The sequence below is a fragment of the Juglans microcarpa x Juglans regia genome, chromosome 2D, assembly GCF_004785595.1.
Source record: "Juglans microcarpa x Juglans regia isolate MS1-56 chromosome 2D, Jm3101_v1.0, whole genome shotgun sequence".
Lineage (NCBI taxonomy): Eukaryota > Viridiplantae > Streptophyta > Magnoliopsida > Fagales > Juglandaceae > Juglans > Juglans microcarpa x Juglans regia.
In genome coordinates this window covers 2,227,071-2,254,837 of record NC_054596.1, presented here as the reverse complement: position 1 = coordinate 2,254,837, position 27,767 = coordinate 2,227,071, and the positions used below count along the sequence as shown (strand labels likewise).

The following is a 27,767-nucleotide window of genomic DNA, read 5'->3' as shown; positions in this document are numbered from 1 at the left end:
GTATACAAGTGTCAGGTTGAATATGGCATTTTTTATTAGTGAAAAACTAAACTTATACTCATTTTAATTATCATCTTTTCATCATTTCTTAATGGGATAAAATACTTAAAAGATAAATAAATATGAATAATTAATAAAATAATGATGAATTACATCAATCATTAAACGATGAATATTGTTTATCTTTATTATTAAAATATAGTCTAATTTGGAATTTGGGATTATAAAAAGTTGACGTGAAACGTTATCCTCAGATATGATCTGTCCATAAAATGTATGAATGATCCATTCTCTTCCAAATAGTAATAACAACAATAATGAAAAGCATTTTGATAGGGCCACCGCTATGACTGCAAACATCGAGAAAGTTAACATCAACTTTATAAAAAATAAGGCTTTTGCTTTTTACTAAAGTGATATGATCGATTTTCCAAAAGTTGATGTTTTGATAGAATCCCCTGTATATATGACTTATGAGGCTTATCTTAAACTGCAGCGATATAAACGCAACTAAACTTAGCACATCTTCAAACTATTATATCACAATTAAATTTGTATATCTTCGAATTATTATATCATATAATATTAAATTACCAAAAAATATTATAAAATTTATTTTATCTATCTATCTCTCTTTCATTTTAGACTCTAAAGTACAGTTCGATCAATAACTCTGATATTGATCTTATTGACACGTTATTTTCTTATATTCTTATCTGAAGATCACTTTTATTTCATTTGAAATTCATGAATCATAATATTTATTTAACATAAAATATAAAACATTTTAACATTGTGTTTCTTAAAATGATTTATTTTTATTGGCCAAATATTTGAGAAAAAAAATTCCGACTAAATTGATAATTGAAATGGTTAGGACATGATTGGACATTTTAGACTAAAAGAAAACTATCAATTTTAATCAAAATTGAGAATACAGTATTCCTTGATCTAAAAGTAGATACTAAAGTTGGATCTATATCAATTTTGCCTTTTCCGACAATGTTAATGTAGCAAATGAACTTTAGTCTGTTCATGTGACCTGACCATAATTTTGTTTTAATCTGTAATGAAAGCTAGGTATGAAACGAATATCCTTTAGCTGGATATGTTCTTTTTCCATTTTTTATGTTTGTTTTTATTTGTGGAAATCATTTAATTTTTCAGTTTTGATTCAATTGCCTATCACTCCCAATTGTAAATATGGAATTTAATTTGGAGTTATACTATTCAATTGTTTCCGCCTAAGGGCATTGGCAATGGTCTAGCCATTGCCAACAAAACTTGAGCATGGACCTACCATCAACAACCCAAGGGCGGAGACATCGACCTACCACTTGAAAATGAAGTTTCCGACCCTGCTTGAAGAGTAGAAAAAATTCGAGGAGAACAGGTCCTGGCACGAGAGTGTTACGTGCAAGAATTGAAGCCCGATAGTGGTGGGGTGCATGTGGTCCACACCCTGCTGATGACCACAGACTCCCACCCCCACCTGAGCACACCCCAATAGATGGAGAGATACGAGATGAGCAGATGCTTAGGAAGGTGCAGCTGAGCGAATCTTTGGAATTGATCTCTTTAAACCCGAGCCGCTATAAAGCCATTGCCAAGATTAGCAGCGGGATGACACTCGAAATGAAGAGCGCCATGCAACAGCTCTTCAGAGAACACTAGGATGTCTTCGCCTGGAGTCACAAGGACATGTCTGGAATTGATCCAGAGATCATACAACACCACCTGAGTACGGACCCAAAAGCAAAGGGAGAATGGTAGAAGCGCTGAAACTTTAGTGCATAAAAGAATGTCGCCATTGCTGCAGAAGTTGATCAGTTACTTGCGGCGGGCATCATACGGGAGGCCCATTACCTAGACTGATGGTCCAACGTGTTGTTAGTGAAGAAACAAAACAGCAAGTGAAGAATGTGCGTTGACTTCACCGACTTAAATAAGGCTTGCCCGAAAGAAAGCTTCCCGCTACCTCGAATTGACCTGATCGTCAACTCCACAATGGGTCATTGCATACTTAACTTTATGAACGTCTACTTCAAGTACAACCTAATCTGCAAGAGCCCTCTGATGATGAGGAGAAGACTTCGTTAATCACTAATTGAAGATACTCGACCCACAAGCAAAACCCACCAACGAAGCAACCCACGCCTAGGGAAAATGGACGGTAAAGGCAGATAAGACTCGTCGCCTTAACACTACCCTGATGACACCCTACACTTGGGAACCTGCATAAACAAGTAGGTGGAAAATATGGAGAACCCTTAATCTCCTGAGAACATGCACGAAAGTCACGCCGCATTAATAGAGCCACTACTCGGACTCTACTCTACGCTGCATTAATGATGTCATCCCAAAAGCCACGCCACATTAAAAGATTCTAACTAAACGAACAGTTGAAGGGACATGAGTTCCTCAAAGTTAGGTATGAGATGTTCTCACCTGAAAATCTAGTATAAAAGTCGACCTTATGTACGAAGAAGTATCTTTGATTCTTCTAAACTCGCGCAAAAACTACTAAAGAGATATACTGATTTTAGTATTGGAGACTCATCGGCCTCCACCAAGGCCTTTCAATCTCCTTGTTTTCATAAGTGTGCAGGTGAAAGACTCAAGATCCGAGTTGCGGGAATCCGACCCAAAGGTATACAAAACATGACGTTAACAATAATATTATGTATTTTAATAATAATATTTTTTAATAATTTTTTTATATATTTTGCAAATACACTCTATATATTAATTAATAATTTAATTTTTACTTAAAATTATTGTTTCAAAACTATTTTTTATATCATCTTAATTATCCAACATAATATAACCTTGTTTACAAAAAATATTTCCTAAAAAATTTGAACATAATATAGTTTTGTTGATTATTTATGAATAAAATATGAGTTTGATGGGTGAATAGTGACTCAAACTTTGAAAATTTCTTTAGAGTTACTATAACTCAAAGTTTAAGCTAAATATTTTTAGCTAGTTCAATGCTGATCATTTATATAAAACTTAACTATATTTTAGTTTTCTCTTGTGTTTGACTAGTCCAATACCAATACTCTAACGATAACTACCATATTATTTTCGTAATAAGTATGGATCATTTGTCTATTATTAAGTTAATACTTCTTTAGAGTCATTTTAGATTTTTATAATATAATGGTAGCCGTATAGGTAAATAATTGACATGTCCATGAATGTTTTGGCAGAATTGTCAATACTTTTATGACTTATAGTGGAGGAAAGATAGAAATACAAAATAAGCCTCATAATATTTATTAAGTGTTTAATTACAGATTATTTTATGTATCTCTAAGACTTTAGGCATTAGAATTTAGACAAAAATTTGAACGAATTCAAATCAAAATAATTAAAATGCTTCATTTTTTTCATAGGAAAATTTTGAGGATGACATTTTAGCCCAATCTAGGAAGATTCTAACCCCCAGCTAAAGGTTCCATGAGATCAAGATAGTTAGCATTGTTCACCCGAACCGAACTGGCCCAAATGTTGACATTCTGACCCGAACTTGTTCACTTATGCAAGATGCTTCCGTTCTGCACTTCTGAAACCGTTTTTCCAAAGGAAAAGGAATCCGAATGGAATCGGGTATTTCGACCATCTTTTTTTTTAATACTATCGTGGGTGGATTTGAATTTTGTTTCTTTTGCCCAGTAATTGAAGTTTGGTATGCATGGCTTCACCTTCGTCCTTCGTTTTCAGGATCTTCTTCCTCACCATCGTAACAAAGAATGTGAATTGCTTGGAAAATGATAGAACCAGAGAACCTATGGTTGTGGCTCATGGTTTTTGTTTTCAATGCTTCTCTGGCCACCGCCATTAATTCTCGAGCGAGGGAAAACAAGAGATAACAAGGAATTGAAAATCAGTTGTATCCAAAAATATAAAAGTAAATTTTTTTAGACAATATGGTAAATTGGATGGAATGAAATAGAAGAGAAAGGTAAACAAAATGTCTTATTGGTTACCTTTGGCCTAGAAATTAAGACTCACCAGATTTAGCAGTAGAGATGACCGTCTGGGAGTTTTTTTTTTTTTTTTTTTTTTAAAATTCGGTGAACGAATATTTAATCGACAATTCCGTAATTATACGAAAGCAAAACATAAGTATCTTTCTATCCCTTTTCACTTTGGGGTGGGTTAATGGAATAATTAGAAATTTAGGGCCGGATTGACTAGCTATGTTAGAATAAGAAAGGAAGAGAAGAATAAAAAAAGAAAGAGTAGAGAGAGAGAGAGCTGATGAAAAGATGCTATAGCATTATATTCTCGTGTACTGTATTACAAGGTGGTGCTGCTTATATACTAAAAGAAGTAAAAGAAATCCTAACAAACTGAAGGACAATCGAATATTCCAAATTCTGTACAGCTTTGTATCAGACTCTAAATTTACATAAATGTACAATACAACTCAGCTAAGATAAGGACTTTCTAGTAAATGGATTACAGAAGAACAACAATGGCAGCAAGTCCATTTGATGATGGCTGTGCCTTTATATCAGAATCATCTGTGATGCCACGAGTATTAGCCAGCTGTATCTTCATGATTTGGTAGCTTGCTGATTCCATGTTGATCATGATGCTCTAATATCCTCCCACAAGATGGAGAATAGATGTTTACTATTCCCATCTTGGAGAGATGAGAATAAAGAAGATAAGATGGGAGGGATTTAGTGAAGATGTCAGCAAGCTGTGACTTTGTTGAGACATGAGCAGTTTGAATACTACCTTCTAGGATTTTATCTCTGATTAAATGGCAATCCACTTCAATGTGTTTTGTCCTTTCGTGAAAGACTGGGTTAGCTGCTATATGTAAAGCAGCTTGGTTGTCACAAAACAATTCAGCAGCTTGTGGATGAGGGATAGAAAGGTCAGTAAATAAGTGCCTTAGTCAAGTGAATTCAGTGGTAATGGAGACCATGGCACGGTATTCTGCCTCAGCAGATGATCTTGACACAGTTGTTTGTTTCTTGGATCTCCAAGAAATGAGAGAATGACCCAAGAAAATACAGTAGCCAGTAATGGACTTTTAGGTATCGGGGCAGGTTGCCCAATCTGAGTCACAGTAGCCCTTCAATTGGATTGAAGATGTAAATGACAATAGTATCCTTTGACCAGGTGCATTTTTAAGGTATCTCAATACCTTGTGAGCAGCAGCAAGATGAGAGGTGGAAGGATGGTCCATAAATTGACTGAGAACCTGAGTGGAGTAGCTTATATCTGGACTGGTTATGGTGAGGTAAAGTAAACGTCCAATGAGTTGTCTATATGGAGTGGGATCACGAATCAGCAAGGATATCTAAAGTGTATTTTTTTTTTTTACAAAGATGAATACCAGTAAAAGATCTAGCAACCTCAATGCCAAGAAAATATCTCAAAGGTCCAAGGTCTTTTAATTCTGAATTGGTTGTTCAAAAAGGTTTTGAGGGCAGAGATTGAATCAAGGGAACTACTAGCAACTACTATGTCATCTACATAGACTAGTAATGCTGTAAATGTGGTATTAGTGATGCAAGTGAATAGGTTGTAATCAGCCTTGGACTGTGTGAAACCAAATTGAATTAAAGAGATAGAGAACTTGGCATACCATTGGCGTGAGGCCTGTTTGAGTCCATAAAGGCTTCTGAGCAGCTTGCATACTTGACTAGGTTTACCCTTGCAATAGCCAGGTGGCTTTTTCATGTATATTTCCTCTTGGAGCTCCCCATTGAGAAAAACATTGTTAACATCAAATTGTTGTAGATGCCACCCCTTAATTGCAGCTAAGGCTAATATAGTTTTGATAGTAACAATTTTCACAACTGGTGAGAAGGTTTCATGGTAGTCCACCCCTTCTTGCTGGGTGAAGCCTTTAGCAACTAATCTTGCTTTCTTTCTCTCAACAGTACCATTGGAATGGTATTTGGTTTTGTAAACATATTTGCAGTCAATAGGGATTTTTCCAGGGGCAAATCAGTGGGAATCCATGTGTTATTGAGTTCTAAAGCCTCAAGTTCAATGTCCATTGCTTGGCACCAATATGGGTTCTTGACAACTTGTTTGTAAGTGTGTGGGTCATTGTGTGATGAGATAGTGGCAGAAATCATGGTATGTTGCATCTCTTGCTGTTGGATCATGGAGAAAATTTGGTTAATGGGAGGCAATGGATCCAGTATCATAATTTGGTCACGACTGATACTGTAAGAGTCATTTAAGCCCATGAGGAATTGTATGACACAATCCCTCTGGTACCTATCAAGTAACACAGAAAGTTTGCCACATTTGCAATCGGGCATTGGGTCATATATGAGAAGTTCATCTTATAGAGTTTTTAGTTTGCCAAAATAGACACTGACTGGGTCATTTTCTTGTTGCAGACCTGTTAGGGACTTCTTGAGCTGAAAGATGCGATGTCCATTTTGTTGAGTAAATCGATCTTTGAGTTCATCCCATATTTGCTTGGCATCATCCACCAAAGCAATGTTGGATTTGAGAGTTGGATTGATTGAGTTGTGAAGCCATGATACAACTAAATCATTACATCTTTCCCAGGCTTCATAAAGAGGATCAGAAGTCTTTTTTGGTTTGGACAAAGTGCCATTAATAAAACCCAGCTTGTTTTTGGCACGAAGAGCTCTGCACATAGCTCTTGACCATGTGGTATAGTTATCTGTGGTAAGAAGGTCAGTGACCAAGGAAAAAGAAGGGTTATCCCCATTATCAAGTCGATAGGGGTTAGTAATATTGGTAAAATCCAGAAAGAAATCGTTTGAAGGCATTTTGAAAAAAAATCTCACTCTGTGGCTCTTGATACCATGTTAGAATAAGAAAGGAAGAGAATAATAAAAAAAAGAAAGAGCAGAGAGAGAGAGAGCTGATGAAAAGATGCTATAGCATTATATTCTCGTGTACTGTATTACAAGGTGGTGCTGCTTATATACTAAAAGAAGTAAAAGAAATCCTAACAAACTGAAGGACAATCGAATATTCCAAATTCTGTACAGCTATGTAACAGACTCTAAATTTACATAAATGTACAATACAACTCAGCTAAGATAAGGACTTTCTAGTAAATGGATTACAGAAGAACAACAGTGGCAGCAAGTCCATTTGATGATGGCTGTGCCTTTATATCAGAATCATCTGTGATGCCACGAGTATTAGCCAGCTGTATCTTCATGATTTGGTAGCTTGCTGATTTCATGTTGATCATGATGCTCTAATAAGCTAAATGTACAGTCTTAAAGATAGTTGTCAATTGACTCGTCGGTGGATTGTAAGTAAATAAGACTACTCAACAAACTGCTTGGAATTGGTTTAGTTAAACTCGAGTTTGTTTTGGTTCTTTTATTAAATAAGTTGTTATGAATACAAAATTTTTATATAAACCTCGACTATATTCTTATAACCTTAGATAATTCCATATATTTTTTATATTATTATCTATAGATTTTTAATGAAATTATTTTAGTATTTAAAAAATTAGAGCAAATCATGTTCCTAATACTAAACATGTGATTTGAATCTTTATAAATATAATCACTTATCTACGTATATAAAATCTTTAGAAAGATATTGGCAAAATAAAGTAATTTGTCATCAAACTTGAACTTGCTAGAATATTTAATGAGTTGTTCCTAAACATAAAATCAGACTTAATAAAACGTTTTAACTTAACTCATGTTTGAATAAAAATTAAACATGACATATTAATATTTATTTGAATTTGACTCATTTGTAGAATATTTAATGAGTTGTTCCTAAACATAAAATCAAACTTAATAAAACGTTTTAACTCAACTCATGTTTGAATAAAAATTAAACATGACATATTAATATTTATTTGAATTTGACTCATTTGTAGAATATTTAATGAGTTGTTCCTAAACATAAAATCAAACTTAATAAAACGTTTTAACTTAACTCATGTTTGAATAAAAATTAAACATGACATATTAATATTTATTTGAATTTGACTCATTTGTGGCCCTACAGTCACAACTAATGAGATATCGGCAATTAGAAAGATTACGTTTGGATGCTGAGATAATTTTAAATAATTTGTAAATAATAATGATAAAATAATAAATAATAGTAAAAATTATAATTAATTATATGAAAATAATAGTGAAATAGTATGAGATAATATTTACTTATCAACAACAACCTTAGTTACTAAAGCTTGGACAATCGTGACAATCCAATGGGAAAATTGCCCTTAAGGCTTAAACATTAACTACTTTTTATGTGCAAAGTATTTTTTATTCACGACCTAATTAAATTACATGAACTCACACCCACATAGTAGCAGACTAGCAGTCCGTAAACTCAGTGAGTAGTACTATCTTTGATCTCTATGGGGCTATCCGTCGTGCCTTCTTCGCTGCTTTGAATAGTGCTAGAGTCCCGTGCCAAGCGAGTCGATTCACTAATTGTAGTTGTGGTTAACCCACTATTACTTCCTATTTCCGACGTGTGCTCGTTATATACAACATAGTGATATGATAACAAGTTCGGATAGGTTAGCCCATCGGCTGAATTGAGTTTGTCTATAGCAGCATCTTCATTCTCTTGTAGCTCCAATGCAAATCGGAGCTTTTCCATGACATCATCCATGGTGGGCCGTTGGATCCCCTGCTCACGCACACAACCCTCCGCAACCTCGACGTACACCTTGAAACTCTTTGGAGCTATCTTCCCCTTCAGATATGGATCGATGATCTGACCAATGCTCCCTCTCTCTATGCATTTTGTCGCCCAATTAGCCAAATTCCATTGCTCTTCTTCCAGTTTTTGATCCAATGCTTTTCGAGCACATAATACTTCCCAAAGCACCACCCCAAACGAATACACATCTGATTTTTCTGACAATTTCTGACGCCTTGCATAGTCCGGATCCAAATAGCCCCACGTACCTTTTACCATGGTACTAACCTCAGTGTTATCAACACTCATTTTGGACAAGCCAAAATCTGAAACCTTGGCCACCCAATCCTGGTCCAGTAGGATGTTGGTCGTCTTCACATCACGGTGGATAATTGGATGGTTTGCGCCCGTATGTAGGTAGTGCAAACCACGTGCCGCTCCTATGCAAATCTTCAACCTCTGTTTCCACGGGAGGTGATTGCTTTTGAGGTCGTAGAGGTGGTGGCGGAGGGTCCCGTTGGCCATGTAGTCATAAACGAGGATCATCTCGCCCTCCTCTTCGCAGTATCCGATGAGGGAGACAAGGTGTACATGGCGAAGTCTGGAGAGCATCTCGATCTCTGTCCTGAACTCCCAGACGCCTTGTCGTGACTCTCGATTCAAGCGCTTGATGGCGACGGTCACGGTACCTTTGTCGATTAGACCCTTATATACATTGCCAAAGCCTCCGACTCCGACAATTAATTCTTCATGGAAGTTGCGGGTGGCTATTTTTATTTCGCCCAGTGAGAAGTGGCGGCAAAAATCATCGGAGGCTGACGAGGCTTTTGTCCCTGTTGACTTTCTTTTGCTAGGGTCGGGCCAGCAGCAGCAGTACTTTGATAGTGGATAGCTGTATGAACCAAAACTGTTGGTTTTCCTCGTTTTTGAGAGAACCATAAACCACATCAGAGTGAGCAATATCAAGAAGCCCCCACCACTTCCGGTCACAATGATAATTGTGTTCTTTAACTTGGACTCATGGCGCGTACCTGTCGACAAGGGTTTGGCAAGGATTGTTCTTATGTTGCTCAATTTTAACACTTCCACACCATTTAAGATGACATCATTGATTGAATTGATAGCTTTTCCAGGCTGTAGAGCAATGAACATGGTACTTTTGACCTCCAATCCATTATTTTCAATCTTTACTACATAGTCCCGAAACACCGGCGTAGCCTTACCTTCAATTACGTCAGCTGCTACCTTAGCTGTCTGATTATCTATATAGATAGTGAATGACCTTCCTCCGGGCATCGTTATTACGGACTCTAATTCACAGAAATGGAGCCTCACCAGATAATTGAATCCCGACGCAATAGGTAATTCCCAGGTCAAGTTAGAAAGCAAGTTTCTGGTTCTGTTTGGACCCATTGATATCGCACTTCGATAGAGCTCATCAGGTGCTGTGTAATTTGGTATTGCTGAGTAATTGAGTTTCAAGAATGGTTCACGACTGATTACGGCATCACCCAACCGATAATACACGTCAATATTGGACCATTCTCGAAACATGCCAGTGTCAGACGATGGTGGTATGGAGTTGCCGCCTACATTCAATCTATAAACTGTCTCGAGTGGCATGTCGGTTGAAATGTATACTCGTTCTCCGGTTTGGCCAATGTAAGGGATGCCAATTCCATTTTCTTCTTGTCTAGAGTAGTAGAGGTCGTATGGCATGGAGACAATCTCAAATCCGTTAATGAAAGCATAGAACTGATCATTAGCTGTACTTGGACGTGGGATGAACATTAAATTCAATTGTTTTTCATTTTCAAGTACCATGACGCAAAACTCTTTGCTAAGAGTCTTATGTTGGATAGTATCATCTGCATTAACAGTATCAGAAGCACTAAAGTCGGCAAGTAAGGTGTATGAACCTGCTTTGACGGTGAAAAAGTCACGACTCCCATCCAAACTCGAGTAGTCACGTGGGTAGAAGTGCAACCGAACGAATTTCGGGCCTGGCGTGACTGGTAACACGTACGTGAATTGGAAATACGATTTACGGGCAGTCTTGTAGGGGACGGGGACGATACCGACCGCGGGGTCCTGTGTTTCTGATGTAGAGTTGATCATAGAATTTTTACCATTTTCTTCTACGGGACTGAATTTGGAACCCACGTCTCCAATCCAAATTCGCCCATGATCCATATCCGTTGAGTTGCCAGAAGTGCCACAGTTTATGGCAATATTCTCAACGGGAATGTAACGAGGTGTAGGAGTAGCGATCCAGGCGTGGCAAAGATTGAAGAAAAAGAAGAAGACGCAGAAGGTAGGTGGGAGCACAGAGAGGACGTTCCTCATGGGTGCAAGAGATCACCGATTGTAACAGGTTAATTGAGAGAGAGATCAGCGAGCTGGAAGCTGATCAGTACGTTTTTGTCCTGGGTTTAACGCAATGAATCACAAACCGGCAGGGGTTTGAGCTGTGGGTTATGCGGATGGTTGTGAGCCAAGGCACAAGTGTGTAAAGAATTGAGAAGTCGGTTGTGGAATACGTTGAAAAATAATGTATTTCCAAGAAAAATCCTAAGATAAAAGAATGAATATAGATCGTGTTACATTTGTTTGAGCTCATGAAAGCGAAAGTACGTTGTCATGATGTCTGTACATGTCCATCTAAAGTAGGACAAAGTGTAACATTCAAATTTTCAATCCAGGGATGGCAATCTGGACTGCGTGATTCATGCGGCTGGACAAGTTTACATATAAATTTATAATATTTTTCCATACAAATAAAAAACTTCCTAAAATCTCTTATAATGATATATCAAAATTTTAAATTTGAGTATTATTCAATTTCTCGAAAATTAGTCCTTTTAAAAATAAATATTTGTTTGTAAGAATTCCCGAAAAAAAGAGAGAAAAAAATGGTATTTCGAATCTCGACAGACATGCCTGTTACTCAATTTCTTTTCTTTAAGGTCTCTAAATTCTTCTGATTTTAATTCAATTCAATCTAATTTTAAGTTAAGTCTAATTTTTAAATATCTAATTCTTAAATTATTAAATTTATCTAAATTTAAAATCTTTTTATATGTAAAGCTTATAATTTTTTTTAATCTCTTATAAATATATCTAAATTTATATTAATATCTAAATATATTATATTTTACAGGTTTGCAGTACCAGTTGCTTTTCTTTAAAAAGAAATCTTAAACCACCTTGTACCTAATCAGTATTGAAGATGAAGCCCCACGTGACCTCAAGGTCCAAAGTTACTTTTAAATAAGTTCGTACAATTATATGAGAAGAATCTTATCTTTGAAAGAACAACCACTGAAAAGACTAGTAATGGTAAACTTCATAAAACAAACTCTATCATTTTAATTTACTATTATCATAAAGAATCGAACTTAACTCAACAGGTAAGTAGCCTAAATATATCGGCCCGGCTGGTTCGTTTGCTGAAATTTTCAAACCACAGAATGGGCTTGGGCTTATCCAGCAGTAAGGCCCTCTTGAATATCGGCGCCTGAAACTGGGCCCACTACTGCTTTGAAAATCCACAATACTTCCAACTTCCCGCCAAACCACCATCCCCCATATTTTCCAATATACATCTAATTTTCTTTTTTTTTTTTGGGATTAATTTGTAGCGTCTGAATTCCATTACTCGTGGAACGGGAAACCAAAACTTGAGGAGGCAGAGCCAGCAGTAAGCTGACTCGGAAGAATGGGGATGGAAGCGCACGACGAGTTGATGACCGACGGATCGGACTCTGCCGAGAGAAGATCCCGAGCCCCGAGGCTGTTTATCAAAGAGATGGTCATGAGGAACTTTAAATCATACGCCGGCGAACAACGCGTGGGCCCTTTCCACAAGGTGAGTGTCCGTCTTGCCTCTTCTTCTTCTTCTGTTCTGAGGAAGTCTGATTTAAGTAGCATATTATAGAAAATTAGGGTTCAGTTTGGATGTTGAGAAAACAGTTGGGAATTTGAGGAAAGTTCGATATTGATATAATGCATTTTTTGATTTAGCTCCTATAAGTGGAGAGGAGTTATAGTAAATTCAACTGAGAAAATAATCGCGCATGAATCTGTTGTTTAATATACGTATGCGTAGTGACCCAGAGAAAAATGCACTGTCTCGCTCTCTCTATAGGATTTCTAATTTTCGTTTCTTTGTTTGTTGAACCAGAGCTTTTCAGCAGTGGTTGGACCGAATGGAAGTGGTAAAAGCAACGTGATAGATGCAATGTTGTTTGTGTTCGGGAAGCGAGCTAAGCAGGTTTAATGGATTTACTTTCTTCACCTTCTTAATTTATGTATGAATAGTTTATAATTACTGGGGATAATTATTTGCTATTTATATAATGAGAAATTATGCGTCCTTTTGTTGCGTATGCAACGAAATACTTCTAGAGCTACGATAATACTTCATTCCAGTATTATTTTGTGGTTGGGTTTGCACTTTGTGTCAACGTTTATTGGCTTAAATGCGCAGATGCGACTTAACAAAGTTTCAGAGCTCATTCACAATTCAACTAATCACCAAAATTTGGAGAATGCTGGTGTTTCTGTACATTTCCAGGAAATCGTTGATCTGGTACCTGAATTCAACTTTTTTTACATGGGTTATGTTACATATAAGTAATCTGTTTTTTTTTTCTTTTTCCTTTTGTTTCGTTGCTGGAAAAAAACGTAAGAAGAAAGGAAGTAAATTTGACTTAAACCATTTGGTTTTCTGTGTCTTGCGTGAGATCTTTGTTTCCTGTAGTTATTATAATAAATCTTTTTTTTTTTTAATATTTTGGTACACGATAATCAAGTGGAGAACTTTAGAGATTTCGGTTCCATAAACCTATTTTCAATTATTACAGGATGATGGATCATATGAAGCTGTTTCAGGGAGTGATTTTGTGATTAGCCGGGTTGCCTTTCGTGATAACTCCTCTAAGTATTATATCAATGACCGTCCAAGTAATTTTACTGAAGTTACCAAGAAACTGAAAGGGAAAGGAGTTGACCTTGACAACAACCGTTTTTTGATTCTCCAGGTTTGGTAGTTCTTATGCAGTGTTTTAAGTTTGAATAAGAAGCTCGTTTCTATGTGCTCTGGAATTTTCTTGTTGGGTGTTGCCAGGGTGAAGTCGAGCAGATTTCACTTATGAAGCCAAAATCTCAAGGACCTCATGATGAAGGTTTTCTTGAATATCTTGAGGACATAATTGGGACTAACAAGTATGTTGAAAAAATTGACGAATCATACAAGCAGTGAGTACATTGTTTACTTCTCAACTCAGTTGAACGTTTGCTTTCTTATTCCTGCTCTATACATTGGCTTCCTATTTTCCTAAATGTAATAACAAATTACCTGTATTAGTGCTAACTACAAGTACAAACTCTTGTTATTTATTTAAAAATTGTAAGTTACTTTAAAAAGAGCCCTTGAAATTGAAAGCCAGTAACGGAAGTACCATTTGCAATTGAATGGCTTATAGGGTACCCTTTCAGTTGGTCTCTAAAATATTAATTCAAAGAGCCAACTCTGTGATCTCATGATACCCAGCGTTCTTCATGAGTTTGAGGTGTATCCTCTCAGATGGTGCTGTACTGCTGTCCTTATCAAACTGGATTTATTGTTTTTTCTTATTTATTTATTATGTTAAGATAAATTTTCCTTTCCCATCACTTACCAAATATTTCCTATCCTATACAGCTTTTATACATTCTGAGCAGTGTCAAATATGTCTCACCTTTTCTACTCCATTTTGGTTCAAATGAGTTTAACATTGTGCGTAGTTTATGGGGATGCTCACATGTGGGTTGGTCGTATTTGGCTTCACTGGGAGCCTCAGGTGGAGTGTTATTAGTGTGGGACAAAATAGTAGTTGAGGCGATCAAGGAGTCTGTTGGTGAGTTCTCAGTTTCGATTTTATTCAAAGATGTGAGTGATGGATGGGAATGGGCTTTTGTAGGGTTTTATGGTCCAAATATGGATAGTGATAGGCGAAGGTTGTGGGAGGAATTGGCGGGTATATACTCTTTATGAGATGTGCCGTGGTGTATGGGAGGTGATTTCAATAGTACTCACTTTCCTAGTGAACATTCAGGGCATCATCGGCATTCTAGGGCCATGGAAGAATTCTCTAAGTTCATTTTTGATCTGGACCTTATGGACCTTCCCTTGGTGGGGGGTGAGTACACATGGTCTAACGGCCGGGCTTGGTCGAAGCTGGATAGATTCTTTGTCTTTCCGTCATGGGAAGCCCACTATCCAGAAGTAAGTCAAAAAATGCTAGCTCGAGTCAATTCAGATAATTTTTCCATTCTTTTAGATTGTGGGGGCATTCATAGGGGCCGCCGGTACTTCAAGTTTGAGAACATGTGGCTGACAGTGAATGGGTTTGTAGAGATGGTGCTTGCTTGGTGGGCATCGTATCAGTTTAGTGGCACTCCAAGTTTCATTTTAGCAAGTAAGCTTAAGGCTTTAAAATTAGATATAAAAAAATGGAATTTGGAAGTTTTTGGTCACACAGACAATTAGAAGTCCTCTTTGTTGGAGGAATTGTAGGAGATAGAGGGTAGGGAATTATTGGGAGATGCCTCGGAGGAGGTATTATTAGGGAAGGGCACGGTTGTGGCAGAGTTGGAAAGGGTTTTGATGTCAGAGGAGACATCATGGCGTCAAAAATTCAGGACTCTTTAGTTGAAAGAAGGTGATAGGTGTACAAAGTTCTTTCACAAAGTGGCTAATTCACATCGTTGTAACAATGTTATTGAGTCGCTTCATTCTGGTACTCAGGTGTTATCCTCTCCTCCAGAATTAGAAAATCATGTTGTACATTATTATGAGACTCTTCTCACCAAATTGACAAATTGGAGGCCGAAGCTTGATGCTTTGTCTTTTGAGGCAATTGATCCGCTATATGTGAGTGTTTTGGAGAGACCGTTCGATGAAGAAGAGATTTTCAAGGTCATCTCTATTATGACTAGGGATAAAGCGCCAGGCCTGGATGGTTTCTCAATGGGTTTCTTCCAAACTTGTTGGGATGTTGTGAAAGGTGATGTCTTGCAAGTGTTCAGTGAATTTCACGCTTTTCAGAAGTTTGAAAAATCCCTTAATGCGACATTTATTGCTCACATCCCCAAAAAACACGGGGCCTCAATTATTGAGGATTTTCCTCTTATAAGTTTGGTTAGTAGTGTTTATAAGATTATCTCGAAGGTTCTTGCTAACCGGCTTAGTCCTGTGTTGGAAAATATTATATCCAAGCCTCAGAATGCTTTTATTCGTGGGAGACATATTCTTGATTCAGTGCTCATAGCAAATGAGAGCCTTGATGCTAGATTGCGGGAGGGTAGCCCAGGTATTTTCTACAAGCTGGATATGGAGAAGGCTTATGATTATGTGAATTGGGAATTCCTTTTGTACCTGCTTGAGAGGTGTGGCTTTGGAAATAGGTGAATTTCTTAGATGAGTCATTGTATTTCAACTGCCCGATTTTCAGTTCTAGTTGATGGCACTCCTGCTGGTTTTTTTGATAGTTCGAGGGGTTTGCGACAGGGAGATCCGTTATCTCCTCTTCTATTTGTTATCGTTATGGAGGCATTGAGTAGGATGGTGCAGGCTACTGTTGATGGGGGTTTTTTATCGGATTTTAAAGTGGGAAATGGCTTTGGTGGCCCATTTTTCATCTCCCATCTTCTGTTTGCAGATGACACTCTGGTATACTGTGATGCGGATAGCAGTCAGGTCCAAACTCTACGAGCATTGTTGCTTTGTTTTGAGGCAGTGTCAGGGCTTAAGGTGAACTTTAGCAAATCTGAGATGGTACAAGTGGGTGTGGTTCCTAATATCTGCAGTCTAGCAAGTCTTTTGGATTGCAAGGTGTCCTCTTTACCAATGAAATATCCGGGTCTTCCGTTAGGAGCATCTTTCAAGAGTAAAGCTATATGGGATGGGGTGGTAGAGAAAATAGAGAAAAGGTTGGCGGGATGGAAAATGGTGTATTTATCAAAAGGGGGCCGGCTTACTCTTATCAAGAGTACACTCACTAATCTCCTCACGTATTTCTTATCTCTTTTTCCTATGCCTGCAGGGGTGGTGAATAAGATTGAGAAACTTTTTTGGGCATTCTTATGGGGAGGCTTAGGGGAGGAGAAGAAATTCCACCTGATTAGTTGGAAGATGGTATGTGCCCAATTGTGAATGGTGGGTCGGGTGTTTGTAATTTGAGAGTCTTTAATAAAGCACTATTGGGGAAATGGCTTTGGAGATATCATCGGGAGGGGGGAGGTTTGTGGAAGCAAATTATAGACGCGAGATATGGTGTTGCTTGGGGCGGAGGGTGTTCCAATGAAGTGAGAGGGTGGTATGGAGTGAGGTTATGGAAGTACATAAGAAAGGGGTGGATATGTTTTGAAAATCATATTCGCTTTGTAGCCAGTGAGGGCAACCAAATCAGTTTTTGGCGGGATGTGTGGTGTGGAGATCATGCATTGGAAAAGGGTTTTTCCGGCTTTATATCGTCTTGCAGCTTATAGGGAGGTTTCAGTGGCTGATGTGCGGATATTTCTCATGGTTCGCATCAGTGGAATATTCTGTTTAATAGGGATCTTCATGATTGGGAACTAGATATGGTTATTGACTTTTTCAGCCTATTACATTTCTCAGGGACTACTAGGGCACAACATGATAGCTTGAAGTGGAGGTCTAAGGAGCATAAGTTATGTACTGTTCAGGTGTATTATAACCTTTTGATAACACAGGACCATATTCTATTCCCTTGGAAGAACATTTGGAGGTCTCGCGTGCCTTCCAAAGTTGCGTTCTTTGTTTGGAATGCCGCTCTTGGGAAGATCTTGACTACGGACAATTTGAGGAAGAGAGGATATGTAGTGATGGATTGGTGCTATATGTGCAAAAAGAATGGAGAATTGGTGGATCACCTATTACTACATTGTGATGTAGCGAGAGTGTTGTGGGATGAGATCTTTCAGAGGGTTGGTGTCGCTTGGGTAATGCCTTTGAGGGTGGTGGATTTGATGAGCTGTTGGAGAAAATTGCAGGGCTGTCATCTACTGGCAGCAGTTTGGAAGATGATTCCGTTGTGTATCATGTAGTGCATTTGGATGGAAAGGAATGCACGTTGTTTTGAAGACAAGAAACGCACAGTGGTGGAGCTGAAGATTTTCTTTCTAAATATCTTATTGCTTTGGTTTCCTGCTATTGTTTTAATTGGGGATAATATTCATGACTTCTTATCTTTAGTTCATCGCTCTTAGAATGTCTTTAGGTGTTCTGTGGTATACTTCCTGTGTACATGGTTTAGGCCTATTTCATTCATATTAAATAAAATTTATCTCTTACGTATCAAAAAAAGAAAACATTCGTGGTTGTACTTTGTATATTTCTGATACTTATTAATGCTCCATTGGTCTCGTAGGCTAGAATCACTAGATGAGAGCAGGTCTGGGGTGGTGCAAATGGTTAAGTTGGCAGAGAAAGAAAGAGATGGCTTAGAGGTAAGTAGACAGTATTGAACATCAACCATCTTATGTTTGACTCATCAATTAAATTTTTGTTTACCAATAAAAAAGTTTGATTAATCTGTTCTCATATTTTATGTGACAGGACGTGAAGAATGAAGCAGAAGCATACATGCTGAAAGAGTTGTCACTTTTGAAATGGCAAGAGAAAGCCACTAAATTGGCCCATGAAGATACTGATATAAATATGGTTGAATTACAAGAAAATGTTTCCAGTTTAGAAGAAGATCTGAAGACTGAAAGGTATATGCTTCTACATCTAGGGATTTTACTATATTTAGTTGAAACAAAAAAGTGGACCTGATGAAAACTTTGACATCTCAAATTAGGGAGAAGATACGAGAAAGTAACAAAATGTTGAAGGAGCTTGAAACTGTGCACAACAAGTACATGAAGAGACAAGAGGTCAGCAGAGTATTTATATATATATATATTTATTTTCATAAACTAATGCCTTGCAGAACCTATTCAAATTATCGTTATTTGATTGCCTCAATGTGAGGAAAATATAGTAGTATATATTTTCAGGTAATGTGCCTGCCGCTCTTTGAAATGACATGTCTACACTGAGTGTAATCGCACGAATTCAATTTGTTTTTACTTGAATAACTTCAAATGTAGCTTATGTTTTGAATTATTAGGAACTTGATAATCAACTCAGAAGTTGTAAGGAAGAGTTTAAGGAGTTTGAACGCCAGGATGTCAAATATCGGGAAGATTTGAAGCACATGAAGCAAAAGATCAAGAAACTTGAGGATAAACTGGGAAAGGTGAGGAAAAAATTGTTTAGGTGAACTGAGCACACGCATGTTTTTACCTTTTGACTTCCCATTTCAGGATTCATCAAAGGCTGTTGACTTAGAAAAGGAGTGTGAAGACTCGACAAATCTGATCCCTATATTTGAGGAAAATATTCCAAAACTGCAAAAGCTCTTGCTGGATGAGGAGAAAGTCTTAGAGGAAATTAAAGAGAATTCTAAAGGTAATTTTCTCTTTTTCAATCATGTAAGATTCATTACATTTTTTGCAATTTATTGGAATTTTCACGCAGGTTTTTTGAGTCAAAGTTTTTTTCCCTCTCTAAATGCCATCCCTTATAGGTCAAATAAAACTTTGGCTACTTGATTATTAACTATGAGTTCATCTGTCAAATTGTCTACATTCAAAAGCAAGACGAAATTACATAACATTGAGTTATGATATTTCGAGTTTGCATGGCGACATATATGATTCATATGGCTTAAATTACTATGCAAGGTACACCTGTTTTTTAAAATCTCTTTATTGATACTCTACTTGCATTTGGAAGTTAGATTTGCTTTACAATTTTATAGGGATCTCAGTATCATTTTTAGGTGGTAGTAGGACTTGGATTTTTGGATTTATCTTTTTCTCATGCCTCACTGTATGAAATGGTTTTTCCCTCGAAATCATCGACACTTTTCAAGTTAGTGTTAGTTTGTATTGGCTTTTTTCTCCTAAAATTAGTTGATGATCTGTGCTAAATTCGTCCTTGGTGTACACAATTATTAGGCCTTTGGTTTTGTTTAATGCATAGCTTCTTTAAGAAATGAAGAACCTCAAAGCAAAATATTCCTCCTCCCTTAATGCTTTCTTCTGGGGGAGAGAGAAAAGGGGGGGGGGGGGGGTTAAGTAGCTTTTGAGCTCCAATTGCTCACTGTTCTGATTCCATTTCTTGTACAGAATAATGCCTCCCTTCTGTTCCCCATCCATTCTTCGTAAGATTTATGAAGGAAGTGATCCTACTTTGACAGCTATCTATTCTAACAACACAATTTGACAATCAAAAGAAAAAAGAAAAACCATTTTCTCAAACAGCATATACAGGAACTATTTCCATTTTCCCCCCCATGAGATAGGAGCATAGAACCAGGTAAAGAACCAAGAAATTTCTTGTGTAATTCCTTCTTTTTTTTTTTTCTTTTATTTCAGTATACTAGGTATTTGGGGAATGAGGTGCTATTTGTTGAAGAGTTAATCCCCTTTTCGTGTTATATGGAATGTTACTTACCTGTGATTGATTGGTAAGCAGTTGAAACCGAGAGATATCGTGCTAAGCTCGCAAAAGTTCGTGCTGAATTAGATCCTTGGGAAAAGCAACTGATTGAACATAAAGGAAAACTTGAAGTTGCATGTACAGAAAGCAAGCTGTTGAGTGATAAGGTGAAGTTGGTGCTTTGATATTGTCTTGCCAATTAGCTTTCACATAAGCACTAGCTATTTCCAAGTGTCCCATATTTTCCTTTTCTCAAAATACAAGTGGAAAAAATTGCACTAAGCATCTTCATTTTTGTGATATTTGAAAGATGAGTTCCTTTGAATGTCTTAAGTTTAACGTGATGGTTATTATGGTTTGACTCCTACAAGACTTGCATCGTTTTCAATTGACGATTGGAGTCCATCTGGTCTATAAACATAGATATATCAAACAAAAATTCAGAGTTCTGCCAAGGGCCTACCATAGATTATCTTTTATTTTTGGAAGCAAAGTTCCTTGTATTCTTTAGTTTATCTGTTATTATGAGCAAGTTGTTGCAAATAACAAACTGTGGACTCCCCCCCCCCCCAAAAAAAATAAAAATAAAAAGGACCACTGATATTTGATATTCGTACTGTTGAGATTGTCATTTAGTTGGCTGAAAAGCGATGGTTGAATGTTTCAGCATGAAGCTGGTCGTGCAGCATTTGAAGATGCTCAAAAGCAGATGGACAATATAGTGGGGAAAAAAGAAGCAAAAAATGCAAGCATTGCAAATATTCAATCAGATATAGGAAAGAACCAGCTTGAGGCATTGGAAGCTCGTAAACTGGAACAAGTTTGTGTTTTCATGATGACCATGTAAATTTAAGTTCTCTTATTTTACATTTAGGGGAAATTATGAGAGCACTCCAACCTCTTGCAGGAATGCATCAAAGAACAAGATGCACTGATTCCTATTGAACAAACTGCAAGACAGAAGGTTGCAGAACTAAAGTCTATCCTTGACTCTGAGAAGAGTCAGGGATCCGTTCTGAAAGCAATCCTGCAGGCTAAGGAGTCCAATCAAATCGGGGGAATATATGGTCGAATGGGTGATCTTGGTGCTATTGATGGTATGTCTTCTGCTTGTGATTATTATCTCTATTTCTTCTTTCCATCTTTTCTAGCTTTAGTCAATAACCTTCTTAAGTCTTTGAACTTGAGTGAAAATTGCAATCAATCAATACCTAGTGAAAATTATTTTTGGGTTGGCGTTACCTAACATTTCTTTTCCTACATGTACAAACAAGTATGATTTGCATTTGTTGTTTTGTGAACGCTTTATTTGGTCTTATTACTTCACAGCCCTTTTCTTTCCAATTCTTGGTGTAGAATGTTTAATGCATCAAAAGCTCAATATTTTCTTCAGCCTATATTGCAGTGATGTCATACTCCATATGTATTTATCAGTTTATTTCCCGGTGTTCACTTCCTTGTGATTGTTTAATTGCAGCAAAATATGATGTTGCCATATCAACAGCATGTTCAGGACTTGACTATATTGTAGTGGAAACAACCAGTGCTGCACAAGCTTGTGTTGAGCTACTTCGGAGGGAGAATCTTGGCATTGCAACTTTCATGATATTGGTATCACTTAAATATTATATGATTTGCAAGAACTTATACTGCCCAAACACCTACTTTAATGTTGCAAGTACTCGATATGCCTTGTTTACTGTGAGGTTGAGTTCTAGACTGGTTCAGTTGGGTCCTTGAAAACTTCAAAAATTGTCAGACTGTGATGATAGAAATCTTTGAATCTTTTGGACTGAAACGCAGATGAATCTGTATGCATTAGTTTGATATCTCCAGTTTTTATACCACTTTAGTTTGAAATTATTGTAACAATAGAAAATATGGGGACGTCAAAGCTAATACTTACCTATTGTTGCAAGAGTTTATTCTTAACATTCTGGTGATGTGTAGCTAAAAGTTCACAGCGGTCAAAGTGGTTTTGAAATTTTAACAATAAAACCTTCTAGGAATTAAAAGCCGATCAATTTATTAAAGGATGGTTCAGGTTTGGTGGCCACTTAGTTGTTAATTGTAGGCAGTATATTCTTTTATCTTTTCCTTCATATACAATATACCCATATATTTGAATAATACCATTTGAAGACTCGTAAAACTACGACTATTTATTTAATTTTTCAAAACTTCATCTTCCAGGAGAAGCAAGTTGCTCTTTCACCCAAGTTGAAGGAGAAAATAAGCACTCCGGAGGGAGTTCCACGCCTTTTCGATTTAATTAAAGTTCAGGATGAAAGAATGAAGCTTGCTTTCTTTGCAGCATTGGGAAACACTGTCGTAGCTAAGGATCTTGACCAGGTAGTTCTCATTTTCATTTAAATCTGAGGATTATTCTCCTGATTTTTAACTGTAAAAGAATACATTGTTATACATTCGCAACTTCTATCCAAAAGCTTCTTGGTGTTTCAATGTTTTACCATTTGTGGTGATTTGGTGGCTTGCTCAAATCTTGGTTTATCTGTGTTAGTTGCCATGAAGTGGCTACAGTTGTCAGCTTATAACATTTCACTATCTTTTTGCCAGTGTATGGTCTGAATAAAATACTTTGCGCAATCTGCCGTGAAGGTGCTACAGTTGTGGCTTGCTCAAATTTTAGTCTGTTTGGATTAGTTTCCATGAAGTAGCTACAGTTGTCAGCTTGTAACTTTCAATATCTTTTTGCCAGTGTATTGGTATAGAATATTTTGCACAATCTACCTGTGGTAGATTCAATAACTGGAATCCAATATAAAACAGCAGAGATTTCTGGCTGTTTTAGTGCTGATATACTCTTAAATGAAATATGATACCAAAAAAGCAAACGTACTCTGAGAGATGAGGAATGAATTTTTAGGGCAGTAAAGGATCTAGGGAGGTTTGGATTGTTAGTTTAGCTGAGATGAAATAAGATGAAATTTGAAAGTTGAATAAAATATTGTTAGAATATTATTTTTGTTTTGGGATTTGAAAAAGTTGAATTGTTTACTGTATTTTGTATGGAAATTTGGGAAAATTGTAATGATTAGATGTGAGGAGCTTTTTGTATCCAAACCTCCCCTTTTGTCATATCTTCAGGAACTTAAATCTGTTTAAAGCATTAGGGGTTAACATAAATTCCTCATTTTTGGGGGTTGTTCCTATATCAGTGAGTATGATAGCCAATTTTAGACACTGAGTGGACCCTAGGATTTTGTATGGTAGATTGGAGAATTCCCATTATGGTTCAATTCATTTCAGCATTTATTTAGACAGCTTTACCAATGAAAAAGGCATTTATTTCGATAGCTTCTGTTTTCCGATTTTCAGGCAACACGTATTGCATACAATGGAAACAAAGAATTTCGACGCGTGGTAACACTTGATGGTGCACTTTTTGAAAAATCTGGTACAATGAGTGGTGGGGGAAGTAAGCCTCGTGGTGGTAAAATGGGGACATCTATTCGAGCTGCAAGTGTGTCGGGAGAAGCTGTTGCAAATGCTGAGAAGGAACTGTCTACAATGGTTGAAAAGTTAAATAGCATCCGGAAAAGAATTGCCGAGGCAGTGCGATGTTACCAGACATCAGAAAAAGAAGTTGCATTCTTGGAGATGGAATTAGCTAAAACCCATAAAGAGGTATTGCTCAGTCAGGGACTTTGCAAGGGACCTTTTAATAGATATATTTGAGGGAATATGATGCATTTTGAAGTTTTGTTTGTCAACAGATTGACAGTTTGAATTCACAACATCGTTATCTTGAAAAACAACTTTGTTCCCTGGAGGCTGCATCACAACCTGGGAAGGATGAGCTTGATAGGTTGAAGGAGCTCAAGGAATTAATTTCTAATGAAGAAAAGGAGATCGATAAACTCATCGAAGGGTCTAAAGAGCTGAAGGAGAAGGCCCGTAATGAACTTTATTTTGTTTTGTTGTTCTTCAGCATAATTATTACTAAAATTGAGGCTGGTTGCATTCCCTGTTCATGGTTGATGTTCTGGCTTCCCTACTATGTTGCCTTTTTGCTTATTATTTATTTGTGAAGGGCATTACATTATGATATCTCAGTTGGTTGACTTGTGCTTAATTTTCTCGGCTATAGGCTTTGGAGCTTCAGAATTCTATCGAAAATGCTGGTGGTGAAAGGTTGAAAGCACAGAAGTTAAAGGTCAATAGGATTCAAGCTGTAAGTATGTGAAACACTATGAAGCATCCGTTACTACAATTGAGTGAGTGCTAATTGATGCTACGAAACTGTTAGGATATTGACAAGAATAGCACAGAGATCAACCGCCACAGAGTTCAGATAGAAACTGGTCAAAAATTAATGAAAAAATTAACAAAAGGTATTGAGGACTCAAAGAAGGAGAAAGAGAGACTTGTTGAGGAGAAGGAGAAATTGAGAAGTGTCTTCAAAGAAATAGAGCAGAAAGCATTCATTGTTCAAGAGAATTATAAAAAAACACAGGAGGTTTTTTATTTTCATTTTTTATTTTTATTAGAAATTATTGTAAAACAAAATTTTCTCTTACTGTTAAGTGACTTTTTGTTGTCCTCTGGTACAGCTGATTGATCAACATAAAGATGCGTTAGATAAAGCAAAATGTGATTACGACAAAGTGAAAAAGACCGTCGATGAATTACGTGCATCTGAGGTACTGTGCTAATTCATGCATCTTTATGATTCCTCTTGTTTGTGTCATGTTTTCTGTAACATTTGAATGATTACTCCGTGATGGCACAGGTTGATGCCGACTACAAGTTACAAGACTTGAAGAAAGCATACAAGGAGTTGGAATTGAAGGGGAAGGGTTACATGAAAAGGCTTGATGATTTGCGAACTACTCTTGCAAAGCATCTGGAACAGTAGGTCTTTTCTGGATAACTTTTTGGAAATGGGGTTTCTATGATTATGAAGGATGCTTAACATCAGACACTTGTTGCAGAATTCAGAAAGATTTAGTGGACCCTGAAAAGCTTCAGGTGACTTTGACAGATGTAAGTCGCAGTGAGGCTTGTGACCTAAAGAGTGCCCTTGAAATGGTAGCATTGCTGGAAGCCCAACTGAAGGAGATGAATCCAAATCTTGATTCAATCTCAGAGTATGACTTTTCTGTTATTCTTTATATCCATTTTAAAGTTGAGTTTACCTCTTCAGCGCTACACTGCTAACATCATATAACTGTTAGATTTCGGAGAAAGGTTTCGTTATATAATGACCGAGTTGAGGAACTAAACAAGGTCACTCAACAGCGTGATAACATAAAGAAGCAGTATGATGAATGGAGGAAGAAGAGGCATGCTTATTCTTCTTTACTTTGATTTCTGATTTGTGGTCTTAAAAATCCACTTCAGTTTTTTGGTTTTTTACTGAACAGAATTCAGTATCCTACAGATTGGATGAGTTCATGGCAGGATTCAATGCAATATCTTTGAAGCTAAAGGAGATGTATCAGGTTTGTGAATGGATCCCTCTTGCACAAATTTTAATTGGATTATAAGCTCTGCTATCTTATTTTTTGAACACATCTTGAATGCGCGTTAAACAGTTTGAAGTGGAAGTGTTATGGCTGGAGCCATTTTTTATTCTGGTGCTGGATATTTTCACTTTTGATTACCATTCTTTTCTTTTGAAAAGATCGAACAAAGTAGAGTTTTTGTTGGTGGGATGGACTCTTTACGAATTGATTAGGATGGGTCAGATATTATCTCTACAGTTATCTCTAGGTTTGGGTTCAGCATAATTTGTCCAAGCCATATCAACACAATTCCTATTTAAAAAATCTTACATCTTTGATGCAGCTCCTCCGTTTGCAATCAGTTGGGGCGTTTCATTTTGATGCTACTTGTGTCATCCTTATTTTGTTTTTCTGATGCTGTATGCATCTGGTAATTAGTGATAGTACCATGGTTTTCATAAACTTGCAGATGATCACACTTGGAGGCGATGCAGAACTTGAGCTAGTGGACTCTTTGGATCCTTTCTCTGAAGGTGTTGTTTTCAGTGTCAGACCACCAAAGAAGAGCTGGAAGAATATCGCAAATTTATCGGGTGGTGAAAAGGTTATATTGCAATATCATTCACTTTTCCCCTTTTTTCGGTCTCTGATTTCCTTGGACAAGAATTCCTGAAAGTAATATAGTTTTGTTATTTTTACGTCTTTCAGACACTCAGCTCACTGGCCCTTGTTTTTGCACTTCATCACTACAAGCCAACTCCGCTTTATGTGATGGATGAAATTGATGCTGCTCTGGGTAATTTTCCTGTATCATCTTTCCTTTTACCCGTATGTTCTCCATTCGCTCAAGTTCCTTCCATGTGCAGACTTCAAAAATGTTTCTATTGTTGGGCATTATGTGAAGGACAGGACAAAGGATGCTCAGTTTATAATCATAAGGTAGGTTCGATGGCCTCTGGCGTTTATTGCTAGTTACTCACATAGTTTCTAACGGTGTACACTGTGTTATCTTTTATGCTATCCGCAGCCTGAGAAACAACATGTTTGAATTGGCCGATCGACTCGTAGGTATCTACAAGACTGATAATTGCACCAAGAGCATTACAATTAACCCAGGGAGTTTTGTAGTATGTGAAAAAGCTGCCTGACGATGAGTTTGGTTTTACTGGCCTTTCTTGATTAGCGGTCCCCATGTCAGGATCTCATTTATCTATTCGATTCTATTCTAACCAGCTTACAGATATCAACTGCATATTTAATTTTTGATATGTATTATGTATAGCAGCTTTTCCTTTTAGGCACAATTAGTGTATGAAGCTGAGACGAATCGACGCTAAATAACAAAGTCCTGAACATTGTCCAAACAAAATAGGTTTGCTGCCAGTAGTGCGCCTATAACATCTATGGTGGTGCCTTCTAAAGCTTGAGATCGAGAGACATGAATATGTAAGTTGCTGGAGTTCCATAAATCTCTAGGATTTTTTTCTTCTGCGAAAAATAAAAAACCTTCGATCCATGCCCATTATCTAATTAATTGCGCAATGGAATTGTTCTATAACTCTCAAAACTGTTTTTTCACTAGCCAAAACTCAAAACACAAATATCTAGCTGGATTCTCAAAACTGGCCGTCCTTTCTTCCTGGCCTTGTTATCGTTAGTTCACTGTCAACCATTGTCGAATACTGTCCTGACAAAACACCTCACTCTTTGGCATCTTTTTCGAAGGATTAAAACTATTTTACCTCTCTACTTTCATCGACCGTTATTCAAATTTTTTTACTTAGTGATTAAATAATTTTAAATATATTGATATATATATTTTTATTTTTAAAAATATGTAAATATATTAAAAAAATGTAAAAAAAAATCACTAGGCGGTATGCTTAGCGATAAGAGTGAGGCAGTATAATAGTCTTATTCTTTTCTAAAGTAACAATATATATACAGTTTGGAATAATGATAGAGCCATCGTTAGTAGCTCTTGTTGGGAGCTACCGTTAGTTTTATTATGTGTTTTTTTAATTCTTTTTTTATATAGATTTTTTTAATAATTTTAAATATTTTAAAAAATAAAAAAATTTACAATATTATTA

The 27,767-nt window shown here is 36.9% G+C and overlaps 2 protein-coding genes across 4 annotated transcripts; one reads left to right on the top strand and one right to left on the bottom strand.

Moving 5' to 3' along the window:
• Window positions 1-8,154: 8,154 nt before the first annotated feature.
• LOC121249776 (receptor-like protein kinase FERONIA) lies at window positions 8,155-11,222 on the bottom strand. The gene has a single exon (XM_041148577.1). It carries the CDS (start codon window positions 10,996-10,998, stop codon window positions 8,335-8,337), a length of 2,664 nt encoding a protein of 887 aa, XP_041004511.1. The 5' UTR covers window positions 10,999-11,222; the 3' UTR covers window positions 8,155-8,334.
• A 1,031-nt stretch (window positions 11,223-12,253) lies between these two features.
• LOC121249775 (structural maintenance of chromosomes protein 4) lies at window positions 12,254-27,042 on the top strand. Of its 3 annotated transcripts, XM_041148574.1 has the most exons (28): window positions 12,254-12,520; window positions 12,836-12,925; window positions 13,142-13,243; window positions 13,518-13,694; window positions 13,781-13,911; window positions 18,087-18,165; window positions 18,275-18,432; window positions 18,519-18,594; window positions 18,831-18,959; window positions 19,027-19,171; window positions 20,243-20,373; window positions 20,874-21,026; window positions 21,114-21,303; window positions 21,684-21,817; window positions 22,400-22,558; window positions 23,546-23,854; window positions 23,944-24,120; window positions 24,318-24,401; window positions 24,477-24,686; window positions 24,781-24,870; window positions 24,960-25,081; window positions 25,162-25,317; window positions 25,405-25,512; window positions 25,611-25,671; window positions 26,144-26,278; window positions 26,383-26,470; window positions 26,541-26,613; window positions 26,702-27,042. In XM_041148574.1, the coding sequence occupies exons 1-28, from the start codon at window positions 12,371-12,373 to the stop codon at window positions 26,820-26,822; spliced, it is 3,738 nt and encodes a 1,245-aa protein (XP_041004508.1). In that variant the 5' UTR covers window positions 12,254-12,370; the 3' UTR covers window positions 26,823-27,042. The 3 variants fall into 3 exon arrangements, with proteins under 3 accessions (XP_041004508.1, XP_041004509.1, XP_041004510.1); XM_041148575.1 differs by lacking the exons at window positions 12,254-12,520; window positions 12,836-12,925; window positions 13,142-13,243 and having other exon boundaries at window positions 13,547-14,417; XM_041148576.1 differs by lacking the exons at window positions 12,254-12,520; window positions 12,836-12,925; window positions 13,142-13,243 and having other exon boundaries at window positions 13,547-14,428; window positions 18,029-18,165.
• The last annotated feature ends 725 nt before the right edge of the window (window positions 27,043-27,767 follow it).

Coding starts and splice junctions, on each gene's coding strand:
- LOC121249775 (XM_041148574.1), top strand. CDS start 12,371: ATGGGGATGGAAGCGCACGACGAGTTGATGACCGACGGATCGGACTCT. Junction 18,595..18,830: donor AGTACATGAAGAGACAAGAG/GTCAGCAGAGTA, acceptor TTGAATTATTAG/GAACTTGATAATCAACTCAG. Junction 21,818..22,399: donor TTGCAACTTTCATGATATTG/GTATCACTTAAA, acceptor TTCATCTTCCAG/GAGAAGCAAGTTGCTCTTTC.
- LOC121249776 (XM_041148577.1), bottom strand. CDS start 10,998: ATGAGGAACGTCCTCTCTGTGCTCCCACCTACCTTCTGCGTCTTCTTC.